We start from the raw sequence: 24,023 nt of genomic DNA, 5'->3' as shown, positions 1-24,023 counted from the left end.
TTTTGCACCATATTTGTGTATCGATCGCAGTTTCTATTCTGTTCTTGCTAATGGCAGCTGGGCTGCCGAGTAGCTATCATTTCTTGTAGCGCAGCTGTGCCCCTCTACCAGTACACTGGTACTCATTTCGCCGACATTGGAAGGATGACAGGCTGAGTCGACCCCACCTGGTGTTAATTCAGCATCCAACGAGGCTCAAACTCAGGACCCTCGCATCCGAAGCCGGCCGCCCGAGCCACTAAGCTAACACCAGGCTTTGTATCGCAGCGATGTTGGCGAAACCTTTATTTCTAAATCCATGTCTTGTGGCTCTGAAAATTCTCATTCATTTTTTGCAATTATTTTATTGTTGATTGTAGATCACTTGTGATTATTATTCTCCTTGGTTTTTAATTTTGAGAAATCTACAATAGAAGATGAACATATGAAACTTATCAGAGTCCATACAGACACTGTTGTATTTGCACACGCATTCCCTATTTTTCTTTATTTATGATTATTTTGTCATTGCTTTCACTTGAACCCATTTCAGTCCAATATTTGAATCCGTCCCCATCATGTCAGTGCTTTCAAGCCTGCACTGACAGCCGACACATTACATATGCAAGTAGAGATGAGCGAGTTCACTTGATAAAAAGAAAAGGAAGTGGAGAAAGAGAGGAAGAAAAGGGAGTTTGGATAGTATAGGAAGAAAATGAGTAAGAAAATAAATGAGTTTGGGGAAGAAAGGGGTTGAAGTGAAGAAGATTGTTTGTGCCTACAGTGGGAAAGGATCGGGTCAGATATTATTCTGCCATTTTTATGTATTCAATGCATAGATAGATTCCTCATGCATTTTATAAGTCCCATTTGTCGGTTCACTTGAAACCTCAATTTTCGATTGCTGATTTTCCACGGTCTGTCATTTTGCTCTTCCACGAGCCTTGACCTCTATTTAAAGAAGGAAAAAGAAAAAACAAAGAATGAGCAAAAGGAATTGCGAGGCGAGGGATAGAGAATGTACTGGGTGGAAAATCGCATCGTGTTCGGGTCGCTATACGGATGTTCCCAAATTAATAATAATCAAATAACGGAATGATACACCAGCAGAGAAAATGTGATTAATAAATGCCATTGTGCACTTATTTTCCGATGGGGTATCCCTGTTGCTGCCCACTCGTCCACCCTCATTTCACTGCACATAGATCGGGCCTAGTGCAGCGTAATGAAGCGCAAGCTTTGTCGGCATTCCAGGAGCCCATCGGGAAGAAAGTACGTGCCCCGAGAATGCGGAGTTGAAAGGGAGGCAACGTTACAAATCTTAACAGAGAGAAGTCCAAGGTGGTATTTATTTATTTATTTATTTATTTGTTTGTTTCTGTTTTATTTATTTATTTATTCATTCATTCTACGCCAGGTGGAGATCAAACCAGTTCTCAATAATGCATGTCTGCGGCCTTTTATCGCTCTCATGTAAGGCAATGTGTTTGCGTAGCGTACAGCCGGCGCTGGATATTGATTTGTTCAACAAACTAAATGCCAGGCAATATCGAGTGCGAAATCTGATTGGGTGGAGGGCGGCAGTCGGGCGGTGGGGGGAAGAGAGGGTGGAGTACAAACCACTTAACATGGACAGTAAAATTGTTGAATTCAATATTCTGAGCAAAGTTAGAAACGTTATTAAAGTATAAGGAAATATAAACGAGCCTTGAGCACACTTGTACATCTTTGCACAACACATGCAATTCTCCAGGATTCATGGCTCTTTCCCACTCTTTGTGACTTGGGATTGGTTGCTGTGCATGACTCATTGCTTCAGTCGATTCATTTCCTGGAGCCTTTACATAAGCTCCAACCTGTCAATTGAAATGCCCAACGGCATAAAGACAAAGACATTTTAGTTGACTCTTCGTGCCTTTTCAATAGACTCCGAAGCATTGAGGAAAAGTATTTGGTTTAATTTTTTTGCTGTTTAGCCTTGATATCAAAACATCATTTGGCTGCAACAGAAGTGCTTGTAAGTTGATTTAGCTTTTGAAAGCTTCTCTTTGCCTCTTAATTCCAAAGACCTACAATCCTTGACTTTGTGTGTTTCTTTGATATTCTTCAATACTCCCTTTCTTTACCCTTTTATTGCTTCCCACAATCCACTCTCTCCACCCTGTTTTCTTTAGGGTCTCCAGACACAGTTGCCGTGACAACTGGCAGTCCGGCCTTCACAGAGGTTTCCACGCCGATGGCAGCGGGACCCGTTGTGGGAGTAGCCAAGCAAGTTAGATCGAGCGAGGTGGAATGGGCTGTTGCTGCAGGCTCCAATGGGCCGTCAGCCCAAGCTGGGTTTCCGCGTGCCATCCCTCGCAAGCACGCTCCTTTAGAGCAGCTCGTGCGGCAGGTAGGCATTTGGGTGACAAATGGTGACCTCTTGAATATTCCTTTGAAGTTATGATTGGCAGTTGTTCAATATTCTCAAGGTTTGCATCTTTTGGGGGGACATTTTTGGCATTCAATGAGTGAAAGCAAAAGTCAAAGTCATAACCTTCACAGATGGAGTGAGCGAGTTAAATATGTAACATTTATTATAATTTTCCATTTATTTACTCATTGCTATATGACTCATCACCAGATTTGGTGATGTCATGGTTAGAACATTCGCTCTGAGTCTGGGAGGTCAGTGGTTCAAACCCCGGTCGAGTCGTACCAAAGACTTTAAAAATGGTACGTGCTGCTTCTTTGCTTGATTCTCAGCATTTAAAAGGATAGATTATGGACAAACAGCAATGGCAAACCACCCAGTGTAACCCTTGCCAAAGAACTGCTAGGGCAGCACCGATGCTCTGCAAAAAGTATGGTACATCAACAAAGTAAAAGTATGGAATCAAAGTAATTAAGAAGATCTAGCTCGCAACACAGAAAATGAGCTTCCTGTTGCAACAACACCACAATATTACCACCACCAGTGAAACCAAAGTGGATAAATAAGGAATGAACAACAAATAGGAAAGGAAAGATGAGAAAGGCAGAAAAAAATATGAAATACAAATGACTTATTGCACTTTGACTGTGGTTGTCCAATTGACACCGCATACTTTACTTCACCCATTTGTGACCACACTCTGTTTCTCGAGTATCGGTTCTTCCAAAGTACTTTACATGATTGAGAACCATCCCTGGGTCAGGTTGCCACTCTGTGCAGTAGGTTCACAGAGGAAGTTGTAATTTGTTCAAGGTACCAGCATATAGTGGCCATTCTTTAAAGGCAACGTAGAATCTTTCACGTCCACCAGTGACCGAATGGCTGAATGCACAACCAAAGGATGGTGTACTTATATTTTTTCCTTATCTTTCTTTTTTCAATATTTTTTCAATTTTCAACATATTTCTTTTTTGACCTTGACCCAATTTTATGGTCATGACCAAATTATAGACATTTTAACACTTTTCACCAAAACTCAACGAAGGTTTGTCCGATCGCAACGAAATTGCCCTTCATGGATAGCTGAGAGGAAGCAACATTTACGCTAAATTTCTATAATACCCTTCCAGGTATTAATTGCGGATACAATACAACCCCAGGTCAAGGTCAAATTGCGGTCTAAAATAAAAAACGTTTTTTTTTGTCCGCTCAATTCTCCCAATGCGGAATTTCGAAGACCACTTGGCCTCCAATTATGTTCTTGCATCATAATCGTGGACCAGCACTGATGTTGTGCACCTGACATTTTATTTGTGGCTTGACCTACTTGTTTAGGTTGTGACCTAATTAACAAAAAACACCTTTTTAAAAATCATAACTTGAACAATTTTCCTCCAATTTTCATGTTGGGTTTTCTGGATAGATTGAAGATGGGGGTATATTTTCTTAATTTACGCTCTTTCCCTAAATGTTGAAGGTCAAGGTTATACAGTCACGGCCAAAAATATTGGCACCCTTTTTCCACCTTCCTCAAATAACTCACAATTTTTTCTAAAAATAAGTTGAAATTGACAAAAGTATTTGGTCTCCATAATTCTTAATTTCACTGTTAATATTACAGAATCTATATTTTTCATTCGGAACTTAGTATCTCCTTTTAAATCAGAAAATATAAATAAATGGCATTGACACCCTCGATTTAGTATTTGGTAGTACAGGCTTTGGACAAAATAACTGGAGTCAAGCACTTCCAATAGTCATGAATGAGCTTACTACACCTCTTGACTGACTTCCCACTCTTCTTGTGCAAGCTGCTCCAGTTCTCCCAGATTTGAAGGGTGCCTTCTCCCAACTGCTGTTTTCAGATCTCCCCACAGGTGATCAATGGAATTTAGATCTGGACTCATTGCTGGCCACTTCAGAACAGTCCAGTATTTTATTTTCAACCATTCCTGGGTGCTTTTTGAAGTGTGTTTGGGGTCATTGTCAGCTGCAAGACCCATGACCTTCGACGGAGACCCAGCTTTCTGACACTGGGTTGAACATTGCGCTACAAAATGCCTTCTTAATCTCCTGACTTCATGATTACATGCACACATTCAAGGCACCCAGTACCAGAGGCAGCACAGCAACCCCAAATCATCACTGAACCTCCTCCATGTTTGACTGTGAGGAAGGTGTTCTTTTCTTTGAAGGCTTCATTTTGTTTTCTGTAAACATCGAGATGATGTGCTTTATCAAAAAGTTTTAATTTGGTCTCATGTGTCCACAGGAAATTCTCCCAGAAAGGTTTTGGCTTGTTCAGTTGTGTTTTGGCAAACTCCAGTCAGGTTTTATTATGTCTCTCTCTCAGCAGTGGGGTCCTCCTGGGTCTCCTACCATAGAAACCCCTTTCATCAAGTTGGCGACGGATGGTGCTGTCGTACTGTCATACCTTGTGCCTGAAGGACAGCTTGAATCTGTTTGCAGTTGATGGAGGTGCTTTCTCCACCATTCGAACAATCCTTCGCTGCAATCTTCGATCAAGTTTTCTCTTTTGCAGCCACGTCCAGGAAGATTGGCTACAGTGCCATGGGCCTTAAACTTCCTGATAACATTGCGTACGGTGGATACAGGAACATCAAGGTCTCTGGAGATGGATTTATAGTCTTGAGATTGTTCATGCTTGGCTACAATCTTGTGTTTGACCTCCTCAGACAATTCTCTGGTTTTCTTTCTTTTCTCCATGCTCATTATGGTACACACAGTGACACAAAACAGCAGAATGACTTCTTTCCTCGAATAAAACTGATTGAGTGGGTGATTTTTTTATTATGCAGGCACCTGCAACTCACCACAGGTGAGTTCAATTCCAAAGTAAAGGAGAATCATCTGCTTGAAATCTAATTTTTTCGAACAACTTCTCAAAGGTGCCAATAATATTTATTGTCCGGGCCATTTTTAGGATTTCTGTGTGGAATAAGCTAAGACTTGGGATTGGTTGCTTGTAAAAAAAAAATTTAGCTTTTTTTGTTTTGTTCCACTGCAAACAAAAGAAATAATTATGTAGATACCAAACGATTGTTTAATTTCAACAATTTTATGGAAGAAATGCTGCATTACCCGAAAAAAGTGCAAGGGTGCCAATATTTCTGGCCACGACTGGATGGTGGTCCAAAAAAAATATGGCCATCATTGGATCACGGGCCAAAGGTAAGCTGCAGGCAATCCCCAAGGGAAAGACTCGGTCGGTGAAGGCTTACCCTTGGCGATCGCTTTGTGATCACAGATGTCTAGTTTCTTTCATTGATGCATTATTTTTCGATGCTAGATTGAGGCTCATGGAAGAATGAGATCACAGAAGGTATAAATGCCTCGGACCGACGGTGGTGTAATGAGACCACACATGCTGATGAGACTGAACAAACAAGGAATGAAATAACAAGAGTGGGGAGAGAGAGGGAGGAGGGAAGTAACAAGAGACAGTAACGTGGAAGTAAGAGCATTGGTTGCCTCTGAGCTTTCCTTTTTCTTAACTACAAAGCATATTGGCTTACAATCATCTAATCATCATCCATAAGTAATCATAGGACTTCCAAGCAGAATTAAAAATAACAAACTGGTGCATTAAGACGAAGCCTGATGGCGAGAGAAATGACGTGCTTGAACAGTGAACGGAACAAGTGCCAGTACAAAGTACATGAATAGAAATAATCGACGTAGAAAGAGCACTTAACAAGATGACAAATAGCACACGAGGGAGGGCGAAGAGAGGAGAGGACCAATAATGGAATCATTTTGGAATCCTCGTGCAGATCACAATTGTGTGAACTCCATCTGGACCACGTGACGTGAGATCGCCGACAGTTTGTTTTGCTTTGAAATTATCTTTTCAATTTTTCGTACCTTCATATCTATTTGGTGCGTTTTATCTCTTATGGAGTATGTGTCACACAGAATCGATGCATTTCCATTAAAAACTTGTGAAATAGAGACCATTTGCAAAACAATGCCATTAGGGGGGAAACTGGAATTGTTGTGCGAACTCCTTAAGGGGAAATACGCTGGTGTTGGCTTCGCGGCTCGGGTGGCTGGCTTAAGATCCTCAGAGGGTCCTGAGTTCGAGCCTTGTTGGCTGCTGAATTCACACCAGGTGAGGTTGACTCAGCCTGTCATCCTTCCAAGGTTGGCAAAAATGAGTACCAGTGTACTAGTAGAGGGGCACAGCATCAGCGGCACAGCTGTGCTTCCAAGAAATGATAGCTACCTGGCAGCCAAACGTAAGAACAGAACAGAAGGGTGAAATAGATTTTTCAAACCCTAAGATGGGAATCCACAATGTTTATCCGTCAATGTTTGTAATTGCATTGAGCTAAGGTCAAAGTTAAAGGATCGCTGTTCAGATTTTGTTCTGTAGTTACATCATGAAATGGTCTCTGGAGTAGGATCGTGCGATGTTTCTATCCAATCTTGAGCATGAGCCCACAGAAAATTGAGTGTTTCCTTGTATGTTTTGAGCACAGCAAGCTCAAATGAAATGAAGCATTTGGCCCATTATTTGTAATCTCATTTATCCGTATCGTGTATGCTTTGTACCAAAAAAACAAGTGCAAAATCATCATGCTGTAAAGTCTCCGATAGTTTTACTTTTATCGACTTCTCCCAGTATCTCGTACTTGCTTTTCTTTGTCTCTTCAAGTATCTTCAATCCCAAAACGCTTTCCAGGAAACATTTGGTTGTTTCGTCAGGTCGTCGGGGTTTTGTTAAGAATAACTGGTTTTGAGCAGTTTGGATGTGCTCGCCTCGTAGTAAGGACACTGGTACAATGTCCGAGAGATTGGTAATATGGATCCGAGGTGACGGTAATATGGATTTTGATTCTAACCTTCTGGAAGCCAAGCCGACTGTCAGGTGAAATACCAGGGAGCTATTTGATTGCTGATAAATCCCAGCGAGCTCACTGATGACCTTAAGCGAAGGGAAATTCTGCATGCCCACGTGTGTTTGTTGCCTGCATGCAGGAAACATCCCACGTACTTGGTGGTTGATCCATAGTGCCTTCAAGGTAAATTGAACTTTGAACTAAAATATTACAGCTCACATCCCCCTAAATGATGACAAACCATAAACAATTGCACATTATAATATGACCTACGCTCCTGCTCTCATAAATCAACTCCTTCCTGCCGTCCCCCTCACAAGGTTTTATCTCCATAACAGTTAACCTGACATTTCACCCTGACCTAACACCTCTGAGGCTGACAGCAGGAATTTAAACAATTGTGACCTTTCACCTCTTTGGACCTGCCCACGCGTTAACTACTCTCACCGCTGTTTTGTGCAGGGTTCCTTCCGTGGCTTTCCTGCCCTTTCAGAGAAAACCTCCCCGTTCAAGCGGCAGCTCTCTTTACGTCTCAATGAACTTCCATCCACACTTCAGCGAAGAACGGACTTCCAGGTGACAGGCACAGGTATCTCTCTCATTTGTGCACCTTATGTCTGCTCCACCGCTGTCACTATTGATTTCACAGTCACATCTCATGGACATGCAGTCACTGACCGAATGTTTCGCTTTATGCAAATACTTGATGTGGAATCGATTGCGCAAAAGAGTAAATTGCATCTCACCATATTTGATAACATTCCTCGAGGAGGGCAGGTTGGGATGAGGGGGCAGGGGGGGGCGGTGGGGGAATGTGGCTTGCGCTCATTTTACGTAAGGTAATAGTCACTTCTGATAGACGGCTGTGATACAACTGCTTAGCAAACAAAGATATAATATGATTGCGAAATTCAGCACAAAATTAGTGGTCTGCACACGCGACAGATGAAGGCAAAAGAAATAAAACTGGAAGGGCACTCAGTAGAGCGCATACCTCCGCCACTTAATGCCTGATCCTCCGCCACGATGACGTCATACGCTTGCGAAAACTATGCGTAATTTGTAATAAGATGCATTCAGTAATCATTTTGATATTTGAATGAAGTTTAATTTGGCGTCAACCGGAAGTCGTAACGACTTCCGGTCACTGAGTTATGTCCAAAAATGTGTTTTCACATTGTGTGACGTCACATCGTGACGTTTAGTCCGATTAAGACGGGGTTTGGACGCGGACCGTCTCAGGTGGATTGCCTATCAGGTGTAAACATTTAAGAACGACGGTCCAGCCGTTTGGCCTGTAGATGACCGGACAAACAAACAAGCAGTCATAGACTGGTACTTACGAAATCGTCAACTTGACCTCTGACCTTCTCTCATAAAAGCTGTCTCGAGAGAAGGTAGCGACGCAAACCAGAAGTTTATACGATGATTCTGTACCAAACCATCAAAAATCGAATGTTTTGGATGTTTGACCTCACTGTGACCTTGACCTTTGACCGATTTTGACCAAAATCTAATCAGCGCTCGCCATCACACTCCAGAATCACTTGGTGTAATTTGACATTGGTAGCTTCTTCCGTTCTCAAGTTATCTGAACCAAACCATCAAAATTCGAATATTTGACCTCACTGTGACCTTGACCTTTGACTGATTTTGACCAAAATCGAATAAGCGCTCGCCATCACCCTCCTGAATCACGTGGTGTAATTTGGCATTGGTAGCTTCTTCTGTTCTCGAGTTATCGTGCCTACAAACAAACAAACAAGCAGTCATAGACTGGTACTTATGAAATCGTCAACTTGACCTCTGACCTTGTCTAATAAAAGTTGTCTCTCGAGAAGGAAGCGACGCAAACCAGAAGTTTCTACGATGATTCTGTACCAAACCATCAAAAATCGTAACGTCGACCGAAGCAAAAATCTCCATTTCTCCACGCAATTATTTTATCAAAGTCACAAAACCGTAATATTCGGCCATCCACCAACAATCTTTACATAATCCGACGGCTCAGCGAGTCAGGCATGCGACGATAACCTTTATTGGGATAAAAAATGACTTTTAAACACCATCTTTATCGAAAACACTGTCAGCGCGCACACGCAAAACCTTTACGTGGGTCAACGACGCGTCTGCTCGAGCGCATTGCATCACGTGACGACCCGTGATGCGTCGAGTGAAATATTTTTTATACATTCTTAAAATGTCTCCAAAACATCCGATTTTACCAGAATTTCGACAACCGATTTTTAAGCGTCCTAAGCGATCGCAAAAACCGAAGACAAAATTAAAATCGAAGTTAAAACGAACTCGTAACGTCGAGCGAAGCAAAAATACTCCATTTCTCCACATTAATTTACGGAATTATGTTTGACCTCACTGTGACCTTGACCTTTGACCGATTTTGACCAAAATCTAATCAGCGCGAGCCATCACCCTCCTGAATCATGTGGTGTAATTTGACATTGGTAGCTTCTTCCGTTCTCGAGTTATCGTGCCTACAAACAAACAAACAAACACACAAACAAACAAACACACAAACAAACACACAAACAAACAAACACACAAACAAACACACAAACAAACAAACACAAACAAACAAACAAACAAACAAACAAACAAACAAACAAACACACAAACAAACAAACAAACAAACAAACACACAAACAAACAAACACACAAACAAACAAACACACAAACAAACAAACACACAAACAAACAAACAGAAACAGAAGTCATCAATATACTTACGAAATCTTTAGATTTCGTAAGTAACAAACACACAAACAAACCAACAAACGGAACAGACCAACATACTTGCCAAAATCGAAGATTTCGCCAAGTAGCAAACAAACAAACAGACAGAGAGGGGTGAAAACATAACCTCCTTCACCTTCGGCAACAAATACCACTAACCTTTTAAAGTAGCTCAAATGGTAGTTCATCCACCATGAATAAATGAAGAGTTTACATTTCGTGCTTTACCCTTCGTCAGAACAAAGAAGGACTGCTGTTTCTTTGAGATTCTCTCTTTCGTTGTTTCAACGAAGGGTAAAGCACGAAAAGTAAACTCTCCTTTTATTCATGGTGGATCAACTCCCATTTGAGGCATTTTAAAGGGTTAGTGGTATTTGTTTCAGCAAACAAAGATGTTTTATTTGATTGACATCTGGTTTATTTGGCAGCCACGATAGGTGTTTCATATCCATGTTTTGCTTAAACCATTCCTGCCTCATAATAGGCCTGTGGGATGCTGGCTTTATCATTTTCAAACACTCCATTATTGGTAGGAGACACAAGCAGCATGAAAGTGTGAACCGACCTCTGCGTATCACTTGATAAAATCTTTCACCTGGACATTTCCTTCGACAATTCCACCTTGAACAGCTTTGATCGAAACTCGGGCCACATTGACGTGATGAATACTTCATCCAAGGATTGAGGTTTCTGTCGTACAGAAGCTGTTATGGTGTTTAAAGGATGTTGTACTGATGAAAAAGGTTCTTTGGAGTGTAATTTATTCCCATTGTTTCACAACTCGGTCTCATTGTTCACAGTATGCAGGTTTAAAACCCAAGAGAATGTATGAAAATAGAACCAAAAAGGTGGAAAATTACAAAAATTTCTGGGGAATCTTGGCCTATCTATAAACTGTCATCCAGGTGTTTCACAGGCAGGGTGATTCATCAATGTGTGTGCCGTCCCACGGATGGACGTTAAACTGGGACATTTAAATTTCTGCAGATGTTCCAGTGGATTACTCTACATACCTCGTTGTGCCTCTGTGTGTACAGCTGTTTTGACATGAGATTTTTACATCCCGAAAGGAGGTGACTCGTGCTTTCTGTTTCTACTTGCAATCCCGACACCTGACCGAATGACTTCGTCCCACCATTTTCTTAAAGCTATTGATCTAACGTCCTTGGTTTCGGGCATTTATAGTGATTTGTTCTCCATTTATAATGATGTGTGTATATACGTGTGTGTGTGTGTGTGTGTGTGTGTGTGTGTGTGTGTGTGTGTGTGTGTGTGTGTGTGTGTGTATATACACATACACACACACACACGTATATATATATATATATATATATATATATATATATATATATATATATATATATATATATATATATATATATATATATATATATATATATATATATGGTGTAAAGCTCATACTAGAGCTGCCACTCATACACACACATCAACATACTGACAAGACAAACACCTAACACAGCCACTGAGCTTGGGGGAGGTGCCGTTACTTCTCAGTGTACTCTGGGTGCAAGCGATATCACAACAATGGCACCGCCTTTCTCACCGCCATCAGCAGGGCATTTCCTCCTCCCCATGGATGCCAAACAATGGTGATTGTCCGTGCTTTATCCTCGTTTAAATGCTGAGCATCAAGCAAGGAACAGCATGTACCAATTTTGTTTGTCTTTGGTATGATTCGGCTGAGGTTTAAACCGCCGACCTCCCAGACTCGGAGCAGATGCTCGAACCATTGCACCACGGAGTCTGGTGAATTTGTGAGATGGTTGGGTTTCTTAAGATTTTGGGATGAGGAAGGTGTTACCTTTTGTGAGGCACTCATCCATTAACTTTTCCTCGTGGATCAGTTTGTTGAATGCTCGAGTGTACTGGTTGTGCAGAGCATCTCGTCGCTTTATCCAGAAGTTTTGAATTCCATCTGGGCCTGGGCTTTTCAAGATTGGTGTTTTTATCAAGTTTCTTCGTTCTTTCTTTCTTTTTTCATCAATTATCACCGGGGGATATCACTTCGATGTTTTTTTCTTTTCCAAGTGTTGGATACATTCTGCCTCCTCATTGTGTTATTTTGCACATTCATGAATTCCTTTCCAGAAATCTTCAAGTTTATCTTTTTCAGGGGGATTTGATACATTTTGCTTTTGTTTTGTTTGTTTGCTGTGGAATGTTTTTAGGTTATTTTTTAACGTTTTATTTTCTCCCCTTGTTAACTTTGTCATAGTTTTTTTTATTCTTCCTTGCTCTCATTTCTATTTTTTTTTTTTTTTGCATTCTCTTTATTTGCTTTTGGTTTCAGTTTCCTTTTTCGAGTTGCTGCATTTGTCCCATTTCCTTTCTCAATTCTCTGTCAGTAGTCTCCGTTTCCAAGGTGGTGCTTAGTTTCTGTCTGAAGGGCCTGGTGAGCTCGTCAATAACGCAGTCGCCAAACTCTTAAAACCATAATGATGTCCGTCCGTCAGTCACTCAGGCAGTGTCCATTTCCAGTTTTTCATTTTTTACCCCTTCTACTCCAAGGTGGCTCAACAAATTGTTTGGAAACTCGACGTGATGATTCATGATGTTGATTCACAAAAACTAATGAGCCCTGTTTTTTCAATTTCCATCCAGGAGATGAGATAACTGAAAATGTAATTATGTGACTCTCACATAGACTCTATATATAATGGAGCAAGTGGTTGCATGTATGCATCTCCGCTCTATACCCATTGCTTGAACAGCTGGCCTGACTCCACCCACAATTGTAACATGAAAAAAAATCATATTTCCACCATTTTGGTAAGACTTAGACATCTTCAGAAGTGTCATTTTCACAATTGCCATGCCCTCCTGATAAGTTTTCCGTTCAGTGTAAAACATCCGAAGCGACTATTAAAAGGATCATCAAATATTGAAAGGTTGGAGCCAATAGGCATCATGTGCCTTGCGAAAGCGATAGTATGTGTCGGTCTTCGGCTTCAAGCCTCTGGTGTCAGCCTATGGGCCAGTGCAATTTGAATGATCCGAGCTCTATAACCACCATGTATTATAAATGCACATAAGCAATACACATGCTTTTGCTTCACGTATGTAACCCAGGTTATTTTTATTTCCTGGAGTGATGGAGGTATATTGCCTGCACACCACCCAAATAAAGGGATGTGTTAGAATAACGTGTTGCATGTTTGGCACACGATTGCCCTTCGTGTGGGTACTCTGTTGGTGATATCAATTAAATCTCATTAAACTGAAAATCAACTTTATCTCCTAATGCACCCCGACTATAACAGCTCTCCATTGGGGGATGAGCGTATGTCCCACTTGTGACTATTCGTTATTTGTTCTTCTTTCAGCATTGTTTGCCTGTTACATCTTCCCAAATCAGAAGTGCCGCTGCAAAGCACACAGTATTGATTTCCTTCAAGGGGGATGATTTTCATATTGATCATTCTTCTGAGTGCTCTGTTGGTTCTCCTTGCTCGTATTTTTGTCCGTTTGTTGTTTTCCGTTTGATAGTAGTGGTCTTTCCCTGAGTGGTATCAATCCCAACTCCTCTATTTTGTTGGCTGACTTTTTTTAGTTGATGCTGCTCATCATCATCCTCGTCTTCTTCCCTTTATCTGCTCAGTTGTTCACCCTTGTGGTCCTTGTCATTACCATCTGCCTGTCGTTCTTGCTCTCATCCCTTCTGTCTTTGTCGGTGTCATGCGGTTTGGGTTAGCGGGTTGGACTTGTTCTTTCTCCAGGAGTAGGTCTGCATCATTTATTTCTGTTATACTTGGTCTCCACCTCTGAACCTCTGGTGCTAATCCGCAGTCCAAGCTTCAGCTTTGTTGCATAGCCTCTCCCTGTGCCACTGCAGCCAAGTCCCCTTTATCCCCTAGCGAACACCTAGCTCCCATTTTCCTTCACTCTCTTGCCACTTGCTGTCTGGCCAGCATTTTAATTCCTTATAGTCTATCTTTAGTTCAATATTTGTGGAACATTGACGTCACTCTTTCAAAATTTAGAGACTGGGATCGTCTCTGTCCTGCTGGCCAAATTTGTTGACTTTAGTTGGTCCAATAATTTTTTTCCCTTCCCTTTCATACCCCAAGCTTCATGCATGGAATGCATTTTGCAATAAAGGATGTTTTTTTTTTCTTCAAGCTTTCAAGGATGTTACAGCTTTCTTTATTTGAGCCTCCCATCTGGAGATTCATGTTTGGTGGTTGGCGGGCAGGTTTCTTTACAGTTTCTCACCCCGGTACAGATCTCTGCCTCACCATGAGATCATGTTTTGTACTCTTTGAGGAAGTGCAGTCATTTTTCTTATCAGCGCACATTCCGGCTGCACCGTGTGGCTGCACAGACACAGGGTCTTGCTTGGAAGGGCTCTACCTCGTTGTGTGTGTTTGTTTGTTTTGTTGTTGTTTTTTACGTTTCTCATCCCCATGGGATTATCTGTTTTTTTCTGGGAAATAATTAGAATCAGTGTTTCTATTTTGCTTTACATAGTCTGGAGGTTGGTGATTTCTGTAGCTTTTGTTTGTCACACGTTGATCTGTCTCCGAGCACCATGATGCTCAGTAGCAGCAGACTTTGGTGAGACAATTGGCGAGTATTTCTTTTATGGTACTGTATATTGTTTGGCCTACCAACTCTTTTGCAAATGCATTTTTGAGAGGATTTTCCTTATGTAATTTTTTTGGGCCATGATGATGTATTTACTGGACACGGTAACCTGATTGTAGTTCATTAGAAATTTTGTATATGTGGGAGAGTCAATCGTCCTATAAACAGTTGAAAAATACATGGCGAATATGTTTCTATCCATAATCTATGAAGTTAAATATCAGTTATAAATTTGAGGAGATCGAGGCAAGTGGAAGAATACAAACCCACTGAACCCCACCTCCTCCTATCCGGATCCATTTTTACACACATTATTGTAGTCACGCAAAAACAGATCTCATTGAAAGTCGTGGAATTTGGCTGCTGTGAAAATACATTCTTGGATTGGGGAGGGGAGTGTGGAGGGGAAAATTGCTGTTCTCTGCTCTCCACCATAAACAAGGACAAACAGTTGAATAGTGTTTAGTATTTAAGGAGATCCGGATCTTGTATATAAAAGAGCCGAGTCCTAATATAAAGGTTTTGTATTCACAAGAAGAAGAAGAACAACGCCGAGCTCTCTTAGAGCAACATCTCGCTTTGCGAGACGCGGCTAAAAAAAACTGAACATGTAAAATTGATAATGCAATTGTTGAAGGACTGTTCCAGTGTTCATTCCATTGGCCTTTTTGGCACGAGGGATGTGCAGAACACCTGATTGCAAGTTTCGACGTAAAATAATTGCCTCATGCAAAAATCGTTCAGTACGTTCAACTCGTGTCGACTTAGGTTTTTAGAGGTGACACGGATTACAATGCCACCCACGTCTGTCAGAAAATGAGAGGAATCAAATCATTGGACAACTTCAAGCAGGGTCTTCCAGTAGCCGGGTGCACATACCTGGTATTGAGATTGATTCTTCCATGTTGGATCTCCATGTGAAAACATTCGCCATTATGCAGCATTCCATGATTAGGTCACAACGAAATGGAGATGTAATTGTTTAGCATTTATATCTGTGAGAAGTTTTGTCTCATCTGTATCCCATGACATCACATAAATAAATCCCATCAACAACAATCACATGTTCGGTTTTCTTTTGTTAATGACAGAGAGCAAATTTATTTTCGACTTTTAAGCTTTTCCTTTGTTTACCTTGGCAGTGATATTCTTTTTTTTTTTGGTTACTTTTTTGAGGAGGTTGGTGGCAAGAATTTTACTCCAGGCAGTTCACCGGATGACGAGATTGAGGAAAAGCCTTCGGGACCCCCACTCTTTGATGAGAGGAGGAAAACCACGGGGTAACCTTCCCGGGTCAGATTGTAGTAGTGTGTTTCGGGGTGGTGCTGAGGTGTCATCCAACAGATGGTGGTCTCCTTAGGTTAACCTGAGGTGGTCCCTTTGGGTGGGTGCCTGGAATGTCCTATCCCGAAGAGAGGATGATCACCTGTCTCTGTTATCATCTGAGCTCAAGCGTTTGAACATCGGTATTGCAGCATTCCCTGAGGTTCGGAGACCGGCGAGATCATGGCGGGTGGTTACACCTACTATTGGTCTGGTCACTCAGATGGTTGCCGTGTCCCAGGAGTTGCTGCAGCTGTGTCAAATAAGCTGACTCTAATGAAAATTGAGGTAACACCGGTCAACGAGCGTATTATGAGACGAAGGAATCATCACTCCTTGGGTGTCATTTCCCTGGTCTCTGTATATGCTTTGAATGAGGCGAGTGATCTCATCGGGAAGAACGCATTCTATGCCACGCTCTGGTCTGTGGTTGATCAGTGCCTCAGGCGAGATACTCTTCTAGTCTTGGCGGATTTAAATCGACTGGAACTGATAGGGATGGTTATGAGACAGGTGTTGGTCCCCATGGGTCTGGAACTGTGAAGCAGAATAGCACTAAGTTCCTTGACTTTGCAAGAAGTCAGTTCATGGTTTCAGTGCCCATAAGCTCATCGCTGGACTTGGTATTTCAATGCTGGTGGTGTGGCAAAGGAGAATGACCATGTGATCGTTTATGGTTGCTGGAGGATGATCCATAACTGCAGGGTTTACCGGAGTGCTCAGTTCCTCAATACTGACCAACGGCTTGTTGTAGCAACTCTGAAGTTGCAGCTTAAATCCAGGAGAATGGTACCATCCCAGCGGAGGATGGATGTTGGCAAGCTCAAGGATGAGAGGGAAGGTGAGGAGTTTGCGAACAGGCTGAGTGGGGATTTGGGGTGGGGGGGGGGGGTCTCGGTGATTTGGGGAATCCTGAAGAGTTGTGGAGTGCCTTCAAAACCACCATCCTTGATGTTGCCATTGGATGTCTTAGAACTCAACGAAGGGCGAAGAAGAATTTTGTCTCTCAAGGGACACTGGATACCATTGACCAGAGTCGCAGGCTGAATGGCAGAGCTGAACTGTTCACAGAGCTGAGGCGTAAAACTGAACGTGCGCGAAGGGTGGACAAGAAGGCCTATGTGCAAGGAATCTGTGAGGGGGTAGAGCATCATCTTTGGTCAGGTCATTCTCGTCCTGCTTACAGAGGAATTTGCAGATTGTGTTCCTTCAAGCCCATCCCTCAGTGTACTGCAGTGAGATTGGAGGGTGGTGGGTTCATGACAGAGGAGTCCGAAGTGAAGGCCCGCTGGGTTGGTAACTTTGAGCGGCTGTACCAGGCTGATCCACCAGCTGTTGAGTTGGTTGTCAAGGGTGTTGCTATCCCTATTGTTGACCCTCCAATCAACTGTGATCCACCTTCGTTTGTGTAAACAGGCTTTGGTGATCCGGTTGAAAAGGGGTAAAGCTCCTGGGATCTGTGAACTTCTCAAGGCTGGTAGAAATGCTGAACTCATGTCATTGCATGCAGTTCTGTGCTCTGCCTGGAACACAGGCATCATCCCAACTGACTGGAAGAGGGGCCTTGTTGTCCCTCTCTGGAAAGGGAAGGGTGATGGCCAAGACTGCAACAACTACTGAGGGGTGACGCTGCTCTCAGTGCCGGGCAAGGTCTTTGCTCGGATAATTATTGAGAGCATTTGCCACCATCTGCTTGAGAACCAGCACCCAGAGCAGTAAGGCTTTACACCAAAGAGGTCAACGATTTTTTTTTGTATACCTTGTCGAGGCTCGTATGAGAGCAAACACACAACGCACATCAAGCGGGGGCATGAGACAAAAGGGGAGGGAGTGGAAGGACAAAACAGTGGCGAACAGAGACATTGGGAGATCTGTGGAAGGGAGAGGGATGGGACGGGGAACATGGGGAATAGAAGATGGACATTAAAGGAATTTCAGGAAGGAAAGCAGGGAATTTGAAGGAGGTGGGCTTGGATGGATTATCGGGGGTAGAAAAGATCGAGGATTTGGATGGGGGATGATAAAAGGTGGTGGTGAACAGCTGTTTTGAAGGCCTGGAGGGAAGAATGTGATTGAACAGAGTGAGGGAATTTCTTTCAAAGGCGGGAAAAAAGAGGAATGAAAGTGTGAAGGTGAGCAGTGATTCGTGATTTTGGTAGTTTTACCAGAAGGGGGTTGTTGGCGGACATTGAGCGCCCTGTGGAAATGTGGTGGGGATAAATCGCAGAGAGAGCAGGGGGGGCGAGGCTGGAGAGGAGACGGTCGAAGACAGAAAGACCACCGACCAACCTGCGGTGAATGAGTGAGAGGCCCAAAGACTCAGCCTCATTGCGGCAGATACCAATGATCCGAAATGCCTTGGTTTCTACTGCGTGAAGCCGAGAAAGGTGGGAGGCAGGAGCACCAGCCCAGAGGGGAGAGCAGTACTCCTTGCCATATTGATTGACCATATCCTTGCCCATCGGGTCCTCACCGAACACAGACAAGGGTTTCGGCAAGGGCTGCTTGCAGCCTTTTGCAGCAGTTGATCTGGAAAACTGCTTGCAGTTGATCACTGCAAAGCATTTGATTCAGTTAATTGGGATGCCCTCTGGAGGATTCTTGGTCTTCGTGGGGTGCCACAAAAACTGAACAATCTGATGTCTGCACAATACTCTGGCACTGAGAGTGCTGTGAGATGTGGTGATACAACCTCCGACTTATTTCCAGTTGTTACTGGAGTTCATTAGGTGTGTGTTCTGGCCCCCACACTTTTCAGCGCTTTTATGGACTGGATTCTGGGGAGGATGTCGGAGAGATCAAGCTGCGGTGCATCATTTGGAAATGTCAAAATCTCTGACCTTGATTTTCTAGATGATGCAGTCATTTTTTTGGAGACTGGATATCCTTTTGGCGGTCCTCGAGGTTCTGAATGAGGAGTCGGAGCTGCTGGGATTTCAGGTTTCCTGGGTCAAAACTAAGATCCAGGCTTTCAATGACATATTGGATGCTGCTATCTTGTCTGTAACTGTTTGTGGTGAGGATTTTGACGTCACAGAGAGATTCACTTACCTTGGCAGTGATATTCATGTCTCTGCTGGCTGTGAGACAGAGGTCAACAGACGTCTGGGTCAGGCCTGGGGAGTCATGGGTTCACTGGATCAAGGGTTGTGGCGCTGCCGGTACCTGTGCATGAGGATGAAAGTCCGAGTCTTCAGGTTCTTGGTGCTTTCAGTTTTGCTCTCCGGATGTGAGACTTGGACTCTGACCAGGGATCTGAGCCGGAGACTTTATTCCTTTGGTACCATGTCTCTTCGGAGAATCCTTGGCTATCGCTGGTCAGAGTTTTTGTCCAACGAGCAGTTGCTGAGAGAGACTCAAATGAGATTTGTTACCTGCATAGTCCGTGAGCTTCAGCTGTGGCTGTATGGACATGTGGCTCGTTTTCCTGACGCTGATCCTGCTCACCAGATTCTCTCAGTGAGGGAGCCTCATGAGTGGAAGAAGCCATTGGGCCGGCCACGTGCCTCGTGGTTGCAGTACGTTGATCAGCATGTCAAGGAGATGGGAATGGGCCAGGCATCTTTCTGGGGGGGGGGGGGGGGTGGCCAGACGGAGACCCCTGGAGTACCGGCAAAAAGTGGTCGCAGTGATGCTCTTCTCCGGTGCATTCTCCCATAACCTACCTCCCTTTGTTTCTGTGACCTTTGCACATCTATTGCATTCTATCACATTCTTTGTGGCATCCAATGCTGTGCCAATCATTGTCAGTGATGTTTCTTATGCCATGGTTTTGTGTTGACTCTGATTCAGACAATTACTCAGTTCTTTGACAGGTCTTTGGAGAAGCTCAGGGTGTGGTTCAAATTTGAAATAGATTTTTTATAATTCTAAGGCAGATAACCACTCCACATGATCACGTGTTTCCTGCTTTTTATGCATTTGCTGAAAATCGAGGGTGAACCAGTGAATAATTGTGAAATGCAAACATCAGGCCTGTTGAAAATTCCAGATGACTGGCTGCACAGTTTGGTGGATGATTGCCTGTCAAAGCTTTGTGTGAGTTTCAGTATAAACAGGGCTCACGGTATAACTCAGGAGTGTACTTGCTTTTGGGGGTAGTCGACTGTTAATCTGGTGGGTGTTGGACCAATTGTATGCCGCTACGTTCGACAAATCCCAAATTTCTTAGATCCAATTTCAGAGCGTTTTCATCAGCAACAGCCACATCTCAGTAATGATGCAACCAGTGGGCTGGATTCATCGTTAAATCCCAGTCCAATGTGAATTCACTCGTGATTATTAGCACACGTCGAGAACAAATTTAAACGACCCACGTCAGACAAATATACACCTTTGAGACAAATGTAAATTTATGTCTTATGTGGATTTGAAATATTGGGGCTCAGCCTCACGAGGAAAGGCTTATCAAACTTAAAATCACATGTTCTTCCAATTGTCTAACTTCTGTTCCACCATAGCAAGCTGACTTTCTCATTGCTCAAAGCCTTGTGGTGCTCACTCAAGCCCTTGCCTTTTCAACAGTCGTGGAGGTTGAAGGAGCTAGTCCCCAAGGTACGGAGCAGCCAGTGAGCATTCTCTGCTCGCAGTTCAAATCTACAGGCCTGGTGCCCCCTGGAACCACGACAAACCCCTCTGCCCCAGACTCACCGTCTCTAAGGCCTCCAGGTGGGCATATTGACGTTTCACCCCTTTTATTATAACCGTCGGTGAGACTCATTTTACCAGGAAAGGTTATTTTGGTGACATGATCAACTCCCCACGTTATCCACTGAGGCAATCGACATATAATATGTGCAACATTGGTGGATTTTATTGATCCTGCCCCCACAATTCCAAAGCACTTTGCATGTTTTGAAACAGTGATTCCGCTCATGTACTTGACATGTTTAATCCGAAACATGAGGTGTGTTTGTGGTGTGTGTGTGTGTGTGTGTGTGTGTGTGTGTGTGTGTGTGTGTGTGTGTGTGTGTGTGTGTGTGTGTCTAAGCATACTTTTCATGTATGATATCTGAGTGATCATCAACATGTTGTGTACCCATGACTTTTTCACATCTGCTTCATCCTCTCTTTCCCTTTTCCAGAGATATTACTTCAGTTTCTTCTCCCACGGACCGGCTGATTGTATACCTCTGGCATGAGCTAGAAATAGCACTAAATACTCGACAAGCCGCTACGTCACATGATTATTGTGTGCCCATTGGCAACTCCAGTGTGGGCCGTCGTGATGTTTGTTTATTTTCCTTCACCGCTAAGCTCTGGAATTCTTTCCCTTCTCTGTCTTTCCCAACAGTTATAACCTTCCCCTTTCCAAAAAGCAGGTCTTCCAGTTCTTCAAAGACCCTGAGATTATTTTCCCTTCAATTCTTGATCTTTTCAGTTTTTTTTTGTTGTATTTTAAGGCCTGACCTCGATGCGGATGATGCAGTCCATCACTGGAGCCTTTGACATTAAAATAAATATCCAAAAATGCCAAAGGAAATGCCTACTCCTCCTCCGCCTCTTCCTTCTCCTCCTCTTCTGCCTTCTGCTCCTCTTCCTTCAGCTTCACCTCCTACTCTTCCCCTCGCTCGCCTTCTTTCACTGCCCTCTCCTTATTCTTCTCCCTCCCAGGAGGGATATTGTAATCGGCTCAGTCTCTCTGCCCGTCTGTCACACTATCTCCTCCTAAACGATTCAGCAGACTTGGTGGTTATGATCATCACATGGCACGAAGGTGCAAGAGAAGTTTCATTTTTGGGCCCACCCCCTGGGGCCCTGGGGTGGGTTCAAAAGGTCAAATATCAAAAAATGCAATTACGAGGACATTTTAAGCATTGTTTGATGAAACTTTGTACATGTAATCAACATTGTGGGGTGCATGAAATATGTAACGATTTTTTTTGGATTTGACTCCGGGTTCATGCCCCGAGGGTGGGGACTGAGGGTCACAATGGTTAAAATGGGGAAAAAAAATTCACTCAAAATTTGATATTGGGTCATTCCTGGTGGAAGTTTTTGCCATCTTTCAAATTCGCTTTCGTTGGGAAGCGTGGGGATTTGCAATGGTGCGCCATCGACCGCTATTGTTTTCTCTTGATGTTATTGCTTCAATATCGAGCACCTTCCCTGGATGACTTTCTGTGGCAGGGACATCTCCAATAGGGACATCTTCCATGGCCAGGCCAGGAGCGCCTTGTTCACGGCGGACATCCGGGGCCTGGGTGGACGTGTCTTCTGTTGATTTAGTACCTGGTGAGTCGACGCACGAAGCTCGGTGAATCTACCGGCATCAGTTGTGTAGCGTTCTGCATAACTTCGTCATTCCTTTTGTTCAGAATATTGATTATTTCCATTAAAAATTTCCCACGATGCCATCAGCGCGGTAGCCCTCGAGTGTGGATGTTCATCATGCTGAGCATATAACCAGGACCGAAGAGGTTAAGGCATGATTCTTCATTTGTATACAGCACAAGGCTGCAGGGTAGCATTGTTGGCTGAAGGTGCGACTATGCCCTCCACTGGATAGAGCAGGAATTTGGCCAGAGTACTGGAGATAGCTCACCTACTCTTCACGAAGGACACCATGGGATCTTTAACGTCCACCAGCGAATGCTGGCACACAGGACACCTGTTTAACGTCCATCCGAGGGACGAATCACGCATTGATGAATCACCCTGCCTGCGAAATAACAAAATGATAGTTTATAGCATATAGTAGGGTTGGGATTCGAACCCAGGCAAGACAGCTTCGAGGCAAGTGTGCATACCTCTAAGCCATCCTGTCAGCCCGGAGGCATGTTGAACCAGCGTGGTCTTTTTTCATAAAATCAGACACCCCCAGGATTTTTTTGAGTAAAAGTTGCCAAATGTTGTTCTGGTGGGTGTTGGCTATCGCTGGTCAGACTTTTTGTCCAACGAGCAGTTTCTGAGGTTTTGGATGTGCTGAATCTATTTCTGCTTTGTCAAGTCGGATAGATTAAGCTGACACTCCCAGCTGGCCAAATCCAGGATGGCCACCACGGAAAAAACGTTTTCACAATTGTGTGTCGCTATTTCAAAAACTTCAAAAAATATCGCGATTTCACAAACACTCTCAACTACAAGGCACTGCCATGGTTTTAGTTCGGGATGTAAATTCACAGATGTAAATTCACTATTGGAATCAAAAATAATATCTATTTTACGTTTTTCTTCTTGAGGTATTACTAGAAATGGATGAAGTGTGCGTGTGCGTGTGTGTGTGTGTGTGTGTGTGTGTGTGTGTGTGTGTGTGTGTGTGTGTGTGTGTGTGTGTGTGTGTGTGCGTGTGCGTGCGCGCGCGCGTCATACTTTTTGTCTTTTAATTACATACGTCTATTCATTAATTCTGCATGATTGGAATGAACCTTTTTTGACCCTTTAGACTGCCGAGACTCCTTCGAACTTTGAAGACCACGAGAACCCCAAAGACCCAGATGACCCAAAAGTTCCTGAGGACCCAAAAGTCCCTGAGGACCCAAAAGTCCCTGAGGACCCAAAAGTCCCCGAGGACCAAAAAGTCCCCAAGGACCCAAATGTCCCAAAAAGCCCCTGAGGACCCAAAGGTTCCCAAGGATCCAAAAGTTCCCAAAGACCCAAAAGTCCCTGAGGACCCAAAGAGTCCCAGAGGACCCAAAGGTCCCAAAAAGTTCTTGAGGACCCAACAGTCCTAAAAGTTCCCAAGGACCCAAAAGTCCCAGAAGACCCAAAAGAGCCCTAAGGCTGTAGGTCCTATCGATCCTTAAGACTCGACTATACTACAAAAAATCTGTTAGAATTCCCATGTTTTAAACGCACACCATGTTAAGGTATATAAAGCAGCTTTATACGTCCTTCGACCACCGCATGGCATTCTAATTACAAAATATATAACAAAAACAATGATAACATTGCAACAAAGCATATATTAATTAACACTAATAATATGTACAACAATATAGCCTGGTGTTGGCGTCGTGGTTAGGGTCGCGGCTTGGGATCCAAAAGGTCCTGAGTTCAAGCCCCGTTGGCCGCTTGAATTAATACACACCAGGGGGTTGACTCAGCCTGTCATCCTTCCGAGGTCGGCGAAGTGAGTACCAGTGTAC

The 24,023-nt window shown here is 43.4% G+C and overlaps 1 protein-coding gene across 9 annotated transcripts in view; it reads left to right on the top strand.

The window, feature by feature from the left end:
- LOC147014726 (numb-like protein) overlaps window positions 1–24,023 on the top strand; it is an 88,977-nt gene that overhangs the window by 55,193 nt on the left and 9,761 nt on the right. For 6 of the 9 annotated variants that reach the window (XM_085852899.1, XM_085852906.1, XM_085852904.1 and 3 more), the window contains 4 exons: window positions 2,154–2,371; window positions 7,717–7,843; window positions 20,461–20,604; window positions 22,066–22,170. In XM_085852899.1, coding sequence (XP_085709025.1) covers window positions 2,154–2,371; window positions 7,717–7,843; window positions 20,461–20,604; window positions 22,066–22,170 — 594 coding nt within the window. The remainder of the gene's footprint in view (window positions 1–2,153; window positions 2,372–7,716; window positions 7,844–20,460; window positions 20,605–22,065; window positions 22,171–24,023) is intronic. The other 3 variants (XM_085852900.1, XM_085852901.1, XM_085852905.1) reach the window with 3 other exon arrangements.

Source organism: Eptatretus burgeri, chromosome 13 (assembly GCF_056783735.1).
Source record: "Eptatretus burgeri isolate ZD-2024b chromosome 13, Ebu_testis_v1, whole genome shotgun sequence".
In the NCBI taxonomy this organism is placed as follows: domain Eukaryota; kingdom Metazoa; phylum Chordata; class Myxini; order Myxiniformes; family Myxinidae; genus Eptatretus; species Eptatretus burgeri.
This window is presented reverse-complemented; position numbering and strand designations above follow the sequence as displayed.